Source organism: Pelobates fuscus, chromosome 12 (genome assembly GCF_036172605.1).
Source record: "Pelobates fuscus isolate aPelFus1 chromosome 12, aPelFus1.pri, whole genome shotgun sequence".
Lineage (NCBI taxonomy): Eukaryota > Metazoa > Chordata > Amphibia > Anura > Pelobatidae > Pelobates > Pelobates fuscus.
In genome coordinates, this window is record NC_086328.1 from 48,778,408 (window position 1) to 48,795,535 (window position 17,128).

General features: G+C 38.1%; 1 protein-coding gene across 1 annotated transcript in view; it reads right to left on the reverse strand.

Moving 5' to 3' along the window:
• The window catches only part of RPGRIP1L (RPGRIP1 like), a 116,744-nt gene that overhangs the window by 87,645 nt on the left and 11,971 nt on the right, over positions 1-17,128 (reverse strand). The window contains exons 4-6 of the mRNA XM_063437366.1: positions 14,613-14,911; positions 11,173-11,278; positions 8,480-8,623 (exon numbers count right to left, since the gene is read on the reverse strand). Of these exons, the coding sequence (XP_063293436.1) occupies positions 8,480-8,623; positions 11,173-11,278; positions 14,613-14,911 (549 nt within the window). The remainder of the gene's footprint in view (positions 1-8,479; positions 8,624-11,172; positions 11,279-14,612; positions 14,912-17,128) is intronic.

The window sequence follows — 17,128 nt, forward strand, 5'->3', positions numbered from 1 at the left end:
AAAAAACAACCTACACAGTTCACCCAAACGTCCCCGGTCACTCACTGTGTGTACTAAAAAACATTTATAACACAAAGAGATATATTCTTGTATTTACACCAGTTGCCCTTGCAACAGCTACCCTGTGGGTGAAAACTGGAAGGATAGTGTCATAGTTCAATGCCCCGTTGTCATATTCAGTGTCCTATATTATATATAGTGATGGAATTGTTATTAAATGATATGCCTTTAATGTATCACTATTTAAACGGCCTGTGCATACTCCTCAGGGCTCGATTAAAGAGTCTGATGTAATACACTGTTTTTTCTACCAGGAGATGCTCCTGCCCTGCGATGCTCCTAGCATTCACGACAGCGTGTTGCTGTCGCTTGATCCTCCTGCTCCCTTGGACTGCCAACATGGATTGTCAACCCGGCTTGGACAAGGACTACCTCTTCTCTGCACTCTCGGACAGATTTCTGGAAACTACCTCTGCTCCATTTACAGGACACTGTAAATTTACAGGACACTCCCTTTGTATATGCAATCCCAGACGGATCCTTAAAACAGACCTCAGCTTAGCAAAACGGACTCTCTATTAGATTTCTCTCTCTTGTAACTAGATCACTCGGACAGATTAACGGCACAGTATATACGACTCTCAACTATCAGCAAGCTTAGTACCATAATCATTATTCTCTGGTTTCTAATTTCTATTCAGTCAACATTCTGCTTCATTTGAAAAAAATCAAGATTTACAGGTACAGGCTAATCAGATAGGTTGTTCATTGTGATCTCTCACCTTTCCTGAAACATCCTCAGAAACCCTAATTCAACAATTAAGTCCTTAAGCAACAAGTACATACCTGCAACTTCAAAAACTGTTCTAAAGTCATTGGTCTTCATCTAATACTTCCTTCTCTCTGCATTGCACATAGTACCCCTGACGAAGGTGCATTACTGAAAGCACCGAAACGCGCGTCGGGTTCCTTCCTCCTTTCATTCTATTCTTTTCACTAGGGCACTCTGTCGCTATGTGCAGGCAACCAACAATCTAAGTATGGTTCTGCACATTAGTACACTATAATTTTGAACTTTTATTTCACCTCAGGAGTGGGTAGCCGTACTTTCAGACCTACACATATATACCTGCAACTATATCACCTCTCACTCATCATTTTTGTTAGACGCACTGTGAGTTTTAGGGATCTTTGATCCTATTAAGGTGATTAACCCTATGATATATGGGGGTTCATGCAGGGCTTTTTGTTGGAAGTCTGTCACGCTACCTAATATAGTTGTATAATTGATCTTAAGGCTATCTAGGCTCAGTTCGATACTTCTATAAATATCACAGGTAGCCACTCAGGAATTCAACAACTATTACTTCTAGTTTAGCGACCAGTTATTCTAGTTACATATGATACTTAGCGCCTTATAGCTAAGACACTTTACTTTCTGAAGCTATCAGAATTGACCTCACACAATTAAAATCTATAATCTTTAGCTAATCAGAGATTAAGTTATTAGTATTTCATCTACTAGGATACTTAGAGGTGTGCCATTTAGGCTAGATTTACACCCAGTTTGGGTTTTGACCAATTTTGGTTATCTATGTTATACTACTATTTACTCTTCAACAATTGTAATTATTTTGAGGATCTCATTTCAACAATTCCAGAACATACTCCCTACATCTGGGTACTTTATCCAGATGGTCAGAGTATATATTTTTTGTCATAGTACAATGATGTTTAGAAAAGCAGAGCATTCTAAGGGTCCTGAGCTTCATAGCGGTTGAACAAACTTCCTGAGAGCTCTTCGTGATTCGGACACCATTTGGACTCTCAACGGGCCAATCAACCATAAATTGAGGCTTATGACACTCTGGAACGTACAAGCAGCGGATTTCCAGCAAAACTGCTCTCGAAACTGTAGGCCTAGTGGCTGGGAGAGGTGGCCGCTCTCCCGACCTTGGGCCTGCACCATGCAGAGAGTGGCTAGCAGCCCCGTTACCCTGCCCCCTGAACCGGTCCCCATTGAGTGCTTACCTGACAACAGTCTAATCATCAGTGGATGCTGGTGTCCACCAAGGAAAATCTGCAGGGCTGAATACTTGTGAACTACAAGTTAAGATGGCCGCTGCCACAGTCACAAAGCTCTGGGCTAACCTTGAGGAGTGTATCGAGTGGGCCTTCGCACAACAATGGTCCCAACTCAAGGCTCACACAACCGAACGGGTGCAAAGGCATAAGACAATGTATGACGCTACCTCCACAGCCCATTGTGAGACAAGCTTTGATCTGCAACGCAGCGGTGTTACGAGCGAAGTGGCGGAAGGAGAGGCGGAAAGCACCACAACCCCGCAATAGCCGCTCCAGGATCTGCCAGCACTAACCTAGGCATCAGTCCACACGGGAAAGTCTCCCCAGGCATAGCTCACATCCTCAGGTGATATATATTCAGTGACGAAGGTAACCACAAATGAGATCCCGAGACTGAAAGGGAACGGGCCATTGAGGAAGTGCTGGACTTTGTTAAAGCCTGGGGCTGGTGGGGTAGCTCCGGGGGTACCCAGTATATTCTACCACCGCTGGGCAGGCTGCTCGGGTGTGATACTTTAGCATAACTTCATTTGGAACACAACTGCAGATAAATAATACATTTGATACTGTAACTTTAAGAAAGTATAATTTATTGAAATGAAGTAATTTAACTTTAGTAATCTTCTGTAGCAATATGATTTGAAAATAATAAAGCATAAGCAAAGTTAAATCCTGCTTGGAATTGCTTTAACAGAGATAGCATTCAGTAGAAATAAATAAACAAGGTAACTCCTTAATTAGGAAAATATAATATAGTCCATTACACATCAATTAAGGAATAGGAGAAAGGAAATGCTTATTTTAGAAATATATCAGAGTCCTTTGGATTCAGGCAGTAACTGAATTAAATTAGGAAAGCATAGTTAGAGTAACTGAATCCCAGAGGGCAGACAAGTATCCCATGTATCCTACATAGTAACGTTAGGTATCATCCATTAGTAAATCTCCTTAACTGAAGAACGTAACTGTATTCCCGGGAATAATGAGAATGGAAGTCCTTTGCAACTGTTAATGAAGATTTAGGATGCCAGCAGTATACTGAGGATTTGCAGAATTTCATGGTCAAGTCTGTTCCGAGTCTGGGAGTGGAGAAGTCAGCGTAGTCAGGATCAGGTAGAAGAGGTTTGGAACACAGGTGATCAATAGAATGTGCTCTCTTAGCAGTTAGCAACAAAGTAGCAAATATCAAAGTGGCAAATTGATTGAGCACCGGAGGTCAGGTGCAGCTTCCTTTTAACGCAGGACATCACAAGCATAGGTGGGACCTGACCGGTGAACCAGGAAGTACTGCAGAGTGTATCTACCGATCAGTAATCATGATATCGGGACAGTGGGCATAGGCTGAACACCACCCTTTTGCTTGGGCCTCAAGACTCATACAAAGCAGTGTTTTTATCCCAGCACCACTACCCACTCACTTTAAGTTCCATGTTTTATGGTTTACGTTTTCCGTTTTACTTGTGTTCTCAATGGCTTTACTCTCCTGCTTGTATTCCTACAGCTCTGTTGCTCTTTACCTACTCACTATTGCATACCGGGCCTCTTATCAAGGATATAACTCTCACCTGTTACTAATGTATGGGATATGTGTTTATACCTACTTATGCTAGTACTATCTAAATTCACACAAGCTAATGCTAGTTTTGTTGTCCGTTCAGCGAATACTCTCTTAATATCTTAAAATGAGATGTATCTATCAACTAGGTTTATATTAGTCTTGCATTATGTATTACTCATGCTCAACATGCTATTATAACTTGGTACCATTTTCTTCTATGACTGTATCATCTCAATAAAACAAAGACTGATAGAAAAAATCCTTATTTATTATGTTGACAAACGGCAACATCAAAAACAAAAAAAAATATTTGGTCACAAATCCACTTACGATAATTATGTTTTGTCAAAACGAGATTTTTAAAAACATTTATTTTAAATCTAAAAAAAAGAAAAGAAAAAAACCCTGTAGTCTATAACAATAAAAAAATACTAAAAAATAACATTGCATATATTCATACTAAATAAGCGTGAAAACCATATGCACTAACCATAGCTGATCTATTCAAAGCACATTTATTATTAGAATTGTTTCCATGATGCTAAGAAAGCAAGACAGGCACTGTAAGTACACCACATGTAGGTTTTAAAGTAACATTTTTCATTTTCTGCAGCAGAAAGTAACAAGTGATTGAGCTAGAGTTTAAAAATATAAAATAAAACAAAACATGCCCAATCCTCAATGAGCATCTGGACTGATAATTTTAAACTTCAAAAGTTAGGCATGCTGAAAGAAGCAATATTCCAATAAAAAAAACAGTCCAAATGCTTATACCAGCAACTAATAAAATGTGTTTAAAGCAATTTTATGAGTTGACAGAGTATGAATTAATATACTTTCCACTCACCTATTATAGCATTTGCTTGCAAACAACTTCCTTTTTTAATAAGCAGAAGTATTTCTTATATATTTTTTCTATTTTAACCATGCGTTATAGTCAAAAGAAAGATGCATATAAAGACTACTTGTAATTAAGTATTTTTTTAATGCTATATTATTTAATATTCATGAATCTTCTCCCCACCACAAAAAAAAAATCAAACTTGGAACAGTGTTCCAGTAAGGGTCACATAACACAAGAAATAAAGAAATATATAAAATAAAACTATGTATAACTTCAAAGAAACCAGAGCCTGGATAGCAAGCTGGCATATGGTTGCCAAATCTCAATAGCCAATTACATGCTTAGAAAAGTACACAAGACACAATGATCAAAACAATGTTTTACCCTTAAAATTAAAGTGGTTCTTGCTTGTCTCGACTATGCAATTTTAGACCTCACTTTTAATATGCTGCAAAAATTGATTCTCAATTCTCAATTTGGGTGTACCTTCAAACAATTACTTGTATATAGATGAATTTGTCTTCTCCAAGAGTTTTCGTCGCTTCTGGTCTGAGAGACGTATTAGCAATGTAGAAGGATTCATAAATATTTATGTTTGTGTACTATTTGGACAAAGGTGATTTATTATTTCAAATTAATTATAATAATTGTTGGACTAAAATTCTACTTAAGAAATGTGACAATTCTGCTCCAGTTGTATCTTTTTCACACAACAACATTAGACTGACATTAAAGGAACACTATAGTGGTAGGAATACAAAACTGCAATGTTTTAGATTGCTGGGTTAAAGGAACACTAGAGGGTCACACGTGAATTTCTGACCCAAAAGTGTTAAAACCACCATCTGGCGTCCCTTGCCCTTCTAAATATAGAAAAGGCTCATCTTTATTAAAGACTGCTACTGTTGGCTCTGCCCAAGATCTGCCTTCTAGGCTGACATCATCACACGTTAAGATTTGAGCCAATCACAATGTTTTCTCATAGGAAAGCATTGGATTGGCTGAGCTTGTCAAAGATGCAGATCAAGGGCAGAGTCAGCACAAGCCAAACACAGCCCTGGCTAACCAGCATCTCCTCCTTGAATCAATGTATCTCTTTGAGACTTCAGAGTCTTCATGCAGAGGGTGGAGACACTGTGCAGCACTGCCCCAGTCATGGAGGTATCCCTAGGCTGTAATGTAAACACTGCCTTTCCTCTGAAAAAAACAGTGTTTCCTGCAAAAAGCCTGAAGGGACTGGTTATACTCACCAGAATAAATACAATAAGCTGTAGTTGTTCTGGTGACTATAGTGTCACTTGAAGTGGACAGGGACAGTACACCTAGACTACTTCCACGAGATGAAGTGGTCTTGGTGCCTATAGTGTCCTTCCCTTTTATCCTGCTCCAGTTATTATCACACAGATACGGTTACAGATCACAGATGGATTTGGAAAGCACAACTCATCCTTAAAAGCAGTGAAAGCCTATACAAGCACTATGTAGATCACAGGCATAACCAAGCACCTACCTACTTGGTAGGCCAACAGGTTTGGTTATCAACAAAATATTTCAGATTCACTTGTGCTTCACATGGACCCTAATACATTGAGCAGCTTTCCATTCTCAAGATCACATCTCCAATACAAAAGTACTTAATTACCTACTACTGTATTCATCACACGTTTAATATCTCTGCTAAAACTGGTTTCAGATGATCCCTTTCCAAGTGGTTCCACTCCACCCCCTAAACTGGTTATTGTGAATGGTGAACAAGAATTTAAAGTGGAGTAGATTCTTAGACTCCAGTATACTGGAAGAGTTACAGACCCAAAGACTGATCCTGGGAACCCCGATTGAATATTCAAACACCTGTTAAAATACATGCCTTCCATATTGTAACGGAGCTCTCCGTACTCCGACCGAGTACCCTCCTAATGGCCGAGTACCCATCCTAATGGATGCTCCTAGCGCTTCCTGAGGGCTCCAAGCGCTCCGCCAGACACCACAACCACCGTAGATCCCACGAACCGCCGCAGCTTGGTTGGGGTCTCGCCGTCTCCTACCCACCCTGGACCTACGACAAGGCTCCAGGTTCCAGTGGGTGAATTTCTCCTCCAAGAGAGTGAAGCAGGAACAAGCTCTTAAAAGAGCTTAGTAGTGATTATCCAAGGGAGTATGCAGAGCATAGCAATCCCTTGTAGTGATATAGCAATTCCCCCAATAAGAGACAGGACTCTAGATTGAGGGTGAAGAAGAACTGATGTTTAATGGCAAGTACTCTGCTTTTATGCAGTGCTCCCCTGCAAGGGAGACGCCCACAGGCAATTATACATTAACCAACGAGATAACGGTTACATCCCACAGATTCCCCCCCCTCTGCTTGAGAGATAATGGAGTTTCTTACTGTATCTACTCAATTATCTCCAAGCTAAAACTTATACTTTTTTTATCTATTTTTATAACTTTAAAACTATACATTCATTCTTCATAAACATTACATATTATTAATCAGCATACTTTACTTACAAACATATCCAAAATACAGTCAATTCCATCCAGGGGTTAAAGAGTTAGCTTGAAGTCCTTTATGACCGACCGCAAGCACATTTTCCTGCCCAAAACAGTTCCATAGTACAACAGGCCTCCCAGCAGTCCTTCTTTCTCGACTTTGGGGTCCTGTCTTGCTTTAGTTCCCTGGTGACCCACAACTGGGAACACCAGGGAACTATCCCTGGGCAGCAGAGCAGGATCACATGATGAAATGCAGTCCTGAAGGCTGGGGATCAGCCAAACTGATAGTCAGTGCAGCGAGCGGGCCCATCCCTTACCAATATTGTAGAGGCATCACTAGTGATGCTCCCTTATGGCCCCACCCACCCAGCTCCAAATTGTGGGAGCCATGATACAGGGTAACTAGAAGTAAGCACCAGATGATGCACACTGACAATTCTGATGCAACCAGTTGCTTATAAAAGACATTTAATTAGATTAATTGAATCATCCTGTGTAAATAATCAAAAAAAAAAAAAAAAAAAAATCTTCTTTCTGGAAGACCTTGGAGATTGTTAGACAGGATATCTAAACAAAGTGCATCATGAAAATGAAAACTAAAGAAGAACTATCTCAGCAAGTCTGGGATAAAGTTCTGAAGAAACGCCAAACGGGAATTTTTCTAGAAAAGGATAAACACCTAACAAGGTAAAGAGGGCAATAGCCAGAAACGCAAACAGGAAGCCAATGGTAACACTGAAGGAGTTGAATAGATCTACCACTGACATGGAAGTAATTGTCCATACAACACTCTCTTGTCTCATGAAACCGAAAATAATGTTTTATCTTTCATGTAAAATGTTATGTATGGCACAAAGCCAACGCTGATTTTTCACGGTCAGGAACTTGGAAACGGATCAGGACTGAGAACAAAGTAGAGGCAGTAAGTACAGGGAAATTTGTTTCTTAGATGCACAACTCAGACTGGGGCAGGATAATCATCCTAAACACACATCCAAAGCTGCAGCAAAGTTGTTTAAATCAAGAACTTGAATATCTCAGAATGCCCCAGTCAAAGCCCAGACTCAATACGCCTGAGAATCTGTGGAAAAACTAACCTGACAGAATTTGGGCGATTTTTGGAAAGGAAAAAAAAAGATCAATATTTTATGTAAATGTGACAGACACATTTGTGACAGACACTTACCCAATAATCAGCAAGTGATTAGAATCTGTGTGAGCAGATATTATTGACAGCCAGCAGGTAAAAACTAGTAACAGGATTGAAAACCTGTCGGTAAATAGAAGCAGCTACTAAATACCAGCTTGTACCAGAAATCAGCCCTCATAGCTGTTTGAGCAGCTAATGGTAACTGTGTCGCATCATACAGATTACGCATTTTGTGCAAATCAAGTGGTAAAAAAACAATAAAATCCGTTTTCATTCAAAGTTGTATTCAAAATTTGGAAACATCTCATAGGGAAAATACTTCTGCAAAGGTACTACAGGTAGACCATACCTTTGATTTGAAGACTGATGCTCTCTAAGCTGTAAAAATGTTTCCTCATAATCCTTTTCCTTCCTTCGCAACTCATCTCGGAGTACATCTGCTGTATGCTCTAGTTCTTCTATGTGACTCCGCTGGGATTCCACCATATTTTCTCTAAAAAGAGAAATAATTTGAGAGTTAATTTCGATAATAAGAATGAGGCGTTAAATTTAAACAATGATACATTTTGTAGCAAATTTGATAAAAAGTTTTTGAATAACAATCTAAAATACATAAAGGGACACTATAGTCACCAGAACAACTACAACTCAATGTATTTGTTCTGGTGAGTATAATGAGTATCTGCAGGCTTTTTGCAGTAAATACTGTCTTTTCAGAGAAAAGGCTGTGTTTACATTACAGCCTAAGGACACCTCCAGTGGCCACTCCTCACAGTGGCCACTAGAGGGGCTTCCCGGGGCAGTGCTGCACACTGTGAAGCACAGACATTCAGTGTCTCTGCATGGAGTCACTGAATTTTCTGCATGGAGACACTGATGCTGATTGGCCAGGGTGGCATTTGGCTTCGTCCCCCCAGCCCGCCTCCTTGGCGGAGATCATCAGAATTGACAATCTCAGCCAATCCAAGGACAGCATTGTGATTGGCTAAGGTCATCACTTCTGACGATGTCAGCCATGGAGACGAATTAGAGGCAAAACCAGCACTAGCAACTGGAATAAAGGTAATATTTATTATATTTAGGTGGGTAAGGGGGGGCTAGATAGTGTTTTTAACAATATTGGGTCAGAAATATGTCTGTATCCCTGACCACATAGATTTCCTTTAAAAAAACATCAAAAATAATGCTTCCAGACAATCCAATGCTTTCTCATGAAAGCATTAGATTGGCTGAGCTTGTCAATTCTTATGATCTCAGCCAAGGAGAGGTGGCTGGGTGGAGCCAAACACCCCACTGGCCAATCAGCATCTACTCATAATATCCAACTATATTAAGCTGGGACTCTAGGGTTCCTTTAACATGTAATAATAAAAGTAGAAAATTTAATTTTTTTAACATTTATCATTCCCTTTTTCTCTCTGACTACTTTTGCACGTGCAACATTTCCAAGAAGAAATAACATAAGCTGTCCTAACATGCTCAACACAAGAGAGTCTCTTAACTTGATGTAAAATTGATGTAGATGTCATATACAAATGAGTGGCTCCAATTCAGTGAGTGACAGGCACCTGTAGCGTAGTAAAATGCTGACGCTTCTGATGAAAGCATATTTCTGATGAAACCTCCAGGGTGAAATGCGTAAAGTGTGGCTCTGTCTTCCATTGTGATTGCGATATATATATATATATATATATATATATATCTTGTTTATCATAATAAAATTGATCATTTTAACTATAAATTGTATCTATTTAGAATAAAAAAAAAATTGGCTTCCTGATCAACATATATCCCAGGTGGGATCATACCACCAAAGCGCTTATACTAGAGCAGGTCAATGCTCTAGTTCATGTGAGTGAGATACCTACCTCTTCGTATATGCACTACCACTTTGATATCTATATTGCACTACTGGATATTCCACTTTTTGTCTTCACATATGCGAGACACAGATAAAGTCTACCAACACTGTAGCTGAAAATATATCCAGTGACGGAGATTGTACCATCTACGCCCTATACAGCAGAGCTCTTTGTAGCTCTATAAACTGTGAGTGAGTTTTTGCTATAGCACTCTACTTCACTGTGTTAAAGTCATACTGCACATTTATTGTCTTTCTTTTTCCTTTTTCTTTGAGATACCATACACGGTATAACAGGCAAAGACTTCATAGACTTAACAAAAAAGTACGTACATATGATTTATATTTGACCTCATTTTTTTACATTACTGGGTTTTAAGGCGCGGTTACCTATTTTTTGTATTTGTCTTTTGTCATTCACATATGTATGTTTACCAGTTTAGACATTTAATAAATTAACTTATCAAAAACAAGTGACATTTAATTTATGACATGTTTATTTTATGCTGTCCCTTGATAAAAGCACAATTTTAGGTGCCAAAACATTGGGGGTGTCAGATTATTTATGTCCGGCTCAGATGCCTCTTTTACTATATATGTTTTGTTAATGTTGTTTTTGATTAGTGTTATTGTATTCAGTTATTGTTAGTGTTATTGTATTCAGTCATTTTGTTTTGTTATTGTAGTGGTCTGCATCCTTTAGTATAAATTTATATAGTGATTTATTTCATATGATAGGGATGCCTCTTTAGGATAGCACCTTGTTTTCATTGTTGATGTGACAGTCTTTTCCTATTTGTGCTTATTATATTTATGTTTTTAGCATGTATTTAATCTGCTATTTACGTTCTGAGCAGATTTTAGTCAATCCATCAACTCCGATTGTCATCAATGAGAATTTATTCTAGAGAAAAATACTGAAAAGATACATATTGCGCTGGCATATGTGTAAATGTTACTGTACAAATTTGCTGCCGTTTTTATATAAAATCAGATTGTAGTCAGAATTGAGATTTCAGATTGTGGTTCACTAATGTCTTCATTACTTATTTTAATCCAAGTGCTCTTTTTTTCTGTGCACCGTTATCTAGCTCACTGTCAAAATTTCATACAGTCATACAGATAAAAAAAAACACTTTTTTTTTAGCAATATGTTAGTACATTAGTGCTTGAAAACATACAGATTTCTTATCTCTGCCCTGGCATCCTCCAGTAAGTTATGCCCATATCGTGGAAGAGCAGCGGGTGTCGATTTAGCATTCATCTCTGAATCAGGCATTCTCATTCCTGAAATAATTAAGATGAAACATAGCTCATTAGTATTAGTTGAACATTGTCATATATGTATAGGTTGAAATAATGTTTAAAACAACTGTATATTAATAATAATAATAATTCAATTGGATACTACAGGATATCTTTGACACCTTTGTTTATCTAAGGATTGTTATAGAAAATATCAAAGAAACACTAAAGCACCTTAATCTTTACAGCGTATTGTAGTAGTAATGCTGCAAGGAATATCTCTAGTTTTTATCATACTACTAATTACAAATTACAAATTACCCGTCCAAATTTGGACAATAATAATAGGATCTAAGCACTGGGATGGCTAAGATCTTCCAATAATATTTGCTTCAACCATCTCAGCCTGTCCGACACTGACCATGCAAAAATACATGAAATGTGTCAGGACTAAAATGACTTAATGTCACTTTTTGGAGACTAATGTTTGAAATATACATTAGACTAGTTTGGGATGTCTAACACTATGCAATGTGATGGCTCGGTTAAGCCAAAATTGCTTTGTGAGAATCAATTTGGCCGTACAAAACATATTGGCGGCATTAGTGCTAACCCATACATTTAAAGCACTGAACAATTCCAGCCCCTCTTATATCTGCTCAATGATCCATAGGTATGCCCCTCCTCGCTCCCTCTGCTCTGCCCGTGACCACCTCCTGACCGCTGCTCGCACCCGTACGGCCAACTCGCGCTTGCAAGGCCTCTCGCGGGTGGCTCCTTTCCTATGGAATAGCCTGCCTACCGCCATCAGACTCTCCCGTAGTCTTCAATCATTTAAGAAGAGCCTTAAAACCCATCTCTTCAGGAAATCTTATGACCTCCCAGAGTAACCTCTACCTTACATACCTGCCTCTTGATCTCTCCTATAGGGCAGTGCTTTACTCTCTCCTCCAGCTCTGCTTCACTCCCACCCTATTTGATCGATATTTCTTTCCTAACGTGTCTTATACTCCATCTCCTATAGACTGTAAGCTCGTTTGAGCAGGGTCCTCTTCAATCTATTGTTCCTGTAAGTTTTCTTGTAATTGTCCTGTTTATAGTTACATCCCCCCTCTCATAATATTGTAAAGCGCTACAGAATCTGTTGGCGCTATATAAATGGCAATAATAATAATAATTAGGGTTAAACGTATGTGGTCTGGCCAATGCTTGCTAGCCACAACCACGTAAATAGTTTCCAAATAAAACCATAAATATGACTATGGACTATATATGACTATCATATTAGTTTAAAAGCTCCCTTATACACATAATGCGGCAGGCCATTGTAATAAATAAATAAAAAAAAGCTACTGCGGTCTGGCAGCTAACAAAAGCCACACCTGTGGGCATTTGTTGGGACATTCAACTCAAATAATGAGGGGTGAACAGGTCGCAGTACATCCCCATGCCCGTACCTGTGGTTAACAGGTGGAAGCTCTAATATTGATAACAATGGAGGGGGCCAAGAGTGGGCATGAAACTATTACACTTGTCTCCCCTGCTTTATTTTTTTTTAATTAATGGTCCCACCATGGGGGCACAAGGGGTGGACAGTGATGCTTACAGATGGGTGCACAGGGAGTTATATGTTAATAGTGACTATACAGTTGCTAGTCATTTATTGCAGCAAATAACCATTGGCTTCTTGTTGTTTAGCAAACATGCCCCGCTTGTGGCATGGTAAGAGGAGCATGGGGGAAGTATAAAACCTCTTTGTACTAATATGGGGATCATAGTGACCCCACAGGCAGGTTTTAACTATTTGAACACTGGCTGCAAGTGCAACCAGTGGGCATACAGTTAACATTGAATCCTGAAACAACCACACAGCTCAGTCATGGGCAGTTTTGATAACTTCGGGATTAGGGCATGTGCAGGCTCATAATTCGTTTTTTCAGTTAAACAGACAATTGGCTCGAATTTGGCCAAATTATCATTCTGCAGAAACCGACTAACAAATATAGAGATGAAACTATACATTGGTTTAACCTTTTTTGGGCCTTACCCCAATGCCATCAACATAAACATGGATTTAAAAGTGAGGCCTATATATTTTTAATTGGGAGAATAGGACAGCTTCAGTCTACACCTGTTTAAGCATAACTCATATAAACTTACTCCAACTTACATATGGAACATATTTAATTCATGGAACTGGAATTCGTATCATGTGAAAGTATGTGTCATAACTGAGTCTCTGGTGTACTATTTAATTGTGAATACTATTGGATTGCTTGTTTATAAGAAAATTGGGACAACAGAAATGTCATTCATAAGAAAAGTAAATGTAAACTGTTAAAAATAAAATACACATAACTTTATAACAAGACAAGTTAGGTGTATAGGAACTTCACAACAAGACATGTTTTCCAGACAAGTTGGATGTAGAGAAACAAAAGCTAGTTAGGGCCAAGGGAAACGAGGATATACGATAATTGCATATTCTTCTGTCTACACCAAGCCACTTGATAGGACTACTAGACTCCAACAATCCACCAGGCACATAATGAAAACTTTAACATTCACTTAGTTAGAATGTTCACTTAATATTATTTCATTAGCTAAACTTATCTTTGGGAAGGGTGCAGAAAGCATGTGACAGGCCAAAATGTCAATCAATTCAGCATTTGACATCATACAAAGTAAAGTGTTAATATTTTATAAAAACACCGTAACACTTTTGAAGCATCCAAATCACAATGTAAATTGCTGCAATAAAAGCAAATATGAATTTATTTTCAAACTGACTTTAATACTCTCGTCAGTCACACACAGTGCATGCCGCTGCAGCAGAGATTATAAGATTTATTTATAATCTGCGAAAGACATTTTAGATTCCTTAGGAATAAACATAATTATAGTGGGCCAAATAACTGTAATAAAAAGAGTTAAGATCAATCAACCTTTCTAACCCACTATTTTGATGAAGTAGGTAAACCAATAGTAACATTATTTATGTTCAAACATGGTTACATTTTGGGACCGAAACAAAACAATAGGTGAAAAAAAAAGCACTGATACGAAAGGGTCCTGAATATAAGATCATTGGATAATGACAGAATCCCAACAATGACAAGAAAAGTTTCAATATGAAATCTAAAAAGGGACCAAATGCAAATAGAAAGACTTCAGAAAGCAGTCGTAAATGGAAATTACATAAGCATAACAAACATAAAGAAGAAATGCCGTTTTAAATAGTATAGTCATACTCACTTAGAATACATCAAATTATTTAACCTATTTGATGAACAAACCAGACTATGGGGAAAGCAATTTGTTAACAAACATGAAAGAAGTCCTTACTGTAGATGACAGTAAAAAACAAATCACATACCCCTGCGAATATTCTCCTGTGCAAAAACAGCTTCAGTCACTTTGCGCAAACCAGTATCAATTCGAGACTGTACAAAGCTGTAGGGAGTATGTCTGTGGCCCTGCACTTGTAGTTGCTGCTTGGCTGCTATCAGGCGGTTCTGTAGGCCTTCCTTCTGCTTCTCCAACTCACGGACATTCTCCTGTAATTGTTCTATCATCTCTTCCAATTCAACATCCCTACCAGATCGTCTTGGAGCACTCGACCCTTGCTCAGCTTTCTTCTTGTCTTGTACCAGCCTGATCAACTTTGTAGCCATCCTAAGAAAAGTATTGTAGCAGAAGATTATATTTTTAAATGTATTTATTTTTATATTTAAAAAAAAATACATTCATATTTAGAAGGTTAAGGATTGATTACTGTGTAGGCTCTGCACAGGACTTACAAAAAGAACAATATGGAGATGATGAGTAATGATGATGTAGTAAGCTAGCACTGGCACTGTGTTTTTCCTACAGAGGAGCACCAAAAGGGTTTTAATATGTAAACTCTGCAGACTCTATACGTAGATAGATTAGCAAGCGCCAGGATAATATAGCGTCTAGGGAAAGGTGGAATCAATTCTAAACATTTCAAAGCTTTTTTGGGTATGAAGTTATGATCTACATATGGTCAAAGAATGCACAATTTCCCAGTTTTATAAACTAAGTGTGCAACTCCTTGATAAAAGGGGATTTCACATTTTAAAAGAGGTGTGCTCCTGTTACCATACTGGAGCACCAGTGTATGCACATCTACGTGTGAATCAATGTTTACACAGGAAAGCTATGGAAGAGCAGGAGCAATCCTTAGAACGTTCTCATAAGGCCCAAAAATCCTTGAGCCCTAAATATGCTGCTGGTTATTTGCGCTACAATAGCTTGCTTAATGTAGGTAAACATTTAACATTTTGCGGCCATAATTCAAAAATGCTGCACCCTGCATGAAACCGCAAGACCACTCCTTCTCTCCAATTAACACAAAGATGAAAAGGAATGTGAAAGTCAGCAAGAAGGAGCATTCTGCTAAAGCTTCCAGTACAGAGTGAAATAATGCTTTGCAGATTTTGATAGAACTATTACTGCCTGTGAAAGGGTCCTTTGAAGATAATTGAAACCACTGGGTAGCAATCTGCTTTATAGCACTGACAAATAACAGTTTCCTAAGGCTTATCATTTAAGTGTGGTAAAAGAGAGAGAAAAAAGGATGCATATTTACTCCATATGTACAGAAAGTTTCATTGTTACAGCATGCCTAGCCTTATAGGACAGGCTGCGTGTTAAAGGACAAACTTGTACAATATGGACACAATGGGCTATGCCTGTAATTTTCAAATACTTTGTAGACCACAAAGAGGTTGCTCATAAACAAGAGTGTTAGAAGGATTTGGGGTTTTTCCACTTTTTGTGTGAAGTGTAAACGGAGATTATAATGAAATGAAAACCAGATTTTAAATCTTAAATGTCTAAAGGCGACAGAGTTTCTTTAGCTCTAGTAAACTTGTGGGCACATTCTGCGTATAAGCTACAAACGATCAACCACCACTATCTATGGGAAAAATAAACTGTTATTGGTAGGGACATCAAGAAATTAAACAAAGATGTGTGTGTGATTTGTTACTTGGCGGTCATTTATTTACAGATTACACTGTGCACACAACTGGCTCTAGCTTAAAAAAAAAAAACACAGTCACATATGCAAAGCAGTCACAAGCATGTTCTGTTTGTAGTCGGCTAATGCTGCCAAAATCACTTTTACACACTAAATTATATAAGCATTTTTTCCTGTTCATTTGCCTCAAGTTTTATTGGCATAGCGATTTTTCCTTGATTATTCAAGCATATATAAAGCAACTATAACCTACATGCATTATTTAAGAGCCCAAAGCAATCTTCTTCTGTAATAATGAAGTAAACAGAAAAAATGTATAATATTTGTAATAGATAATCACTTGATATGACTAAAACATTTTATGTGTTCTTTATCAGCAGAAGGGTTTGAAAACCTGAAAGAAAACTGTAAATATAGTATTCTGTATATTTTGAACATGATAGCATATAACGTTAGAGTGGGGTAAAAAAAAATAATTCTCTCAGACACAAGATTGGCTCACAGTTACAGACAGACAAGTTAAGTTTAAAAGCGTATTACAGCGATTTGATTTTCATAACCAACATTTCTGTAACTGTAGAAACATCTCCCAGTGTAGAATTAACCAACCATAAATCAGCTTTCTGGTTTACTGTAATATTAGTCAAGAGTAATACTGCACAGTTGAAAGATACAAGATTTACATGTGTGGAATTCTTGATCAATCCTCCATCCTGCTACGAGTACAAAAGGAATAGGAGATGGTCAACCAAGAAAGAGGGCCATCACATGGACAGCTGATGTTTTTATCTCTCACATAAATGGGAACACACCTTAAAATGATATATAACAGTATGAACTGGATGTTGAAATGTATAAGTATGCACAACAGATATTAGTAATGTCCA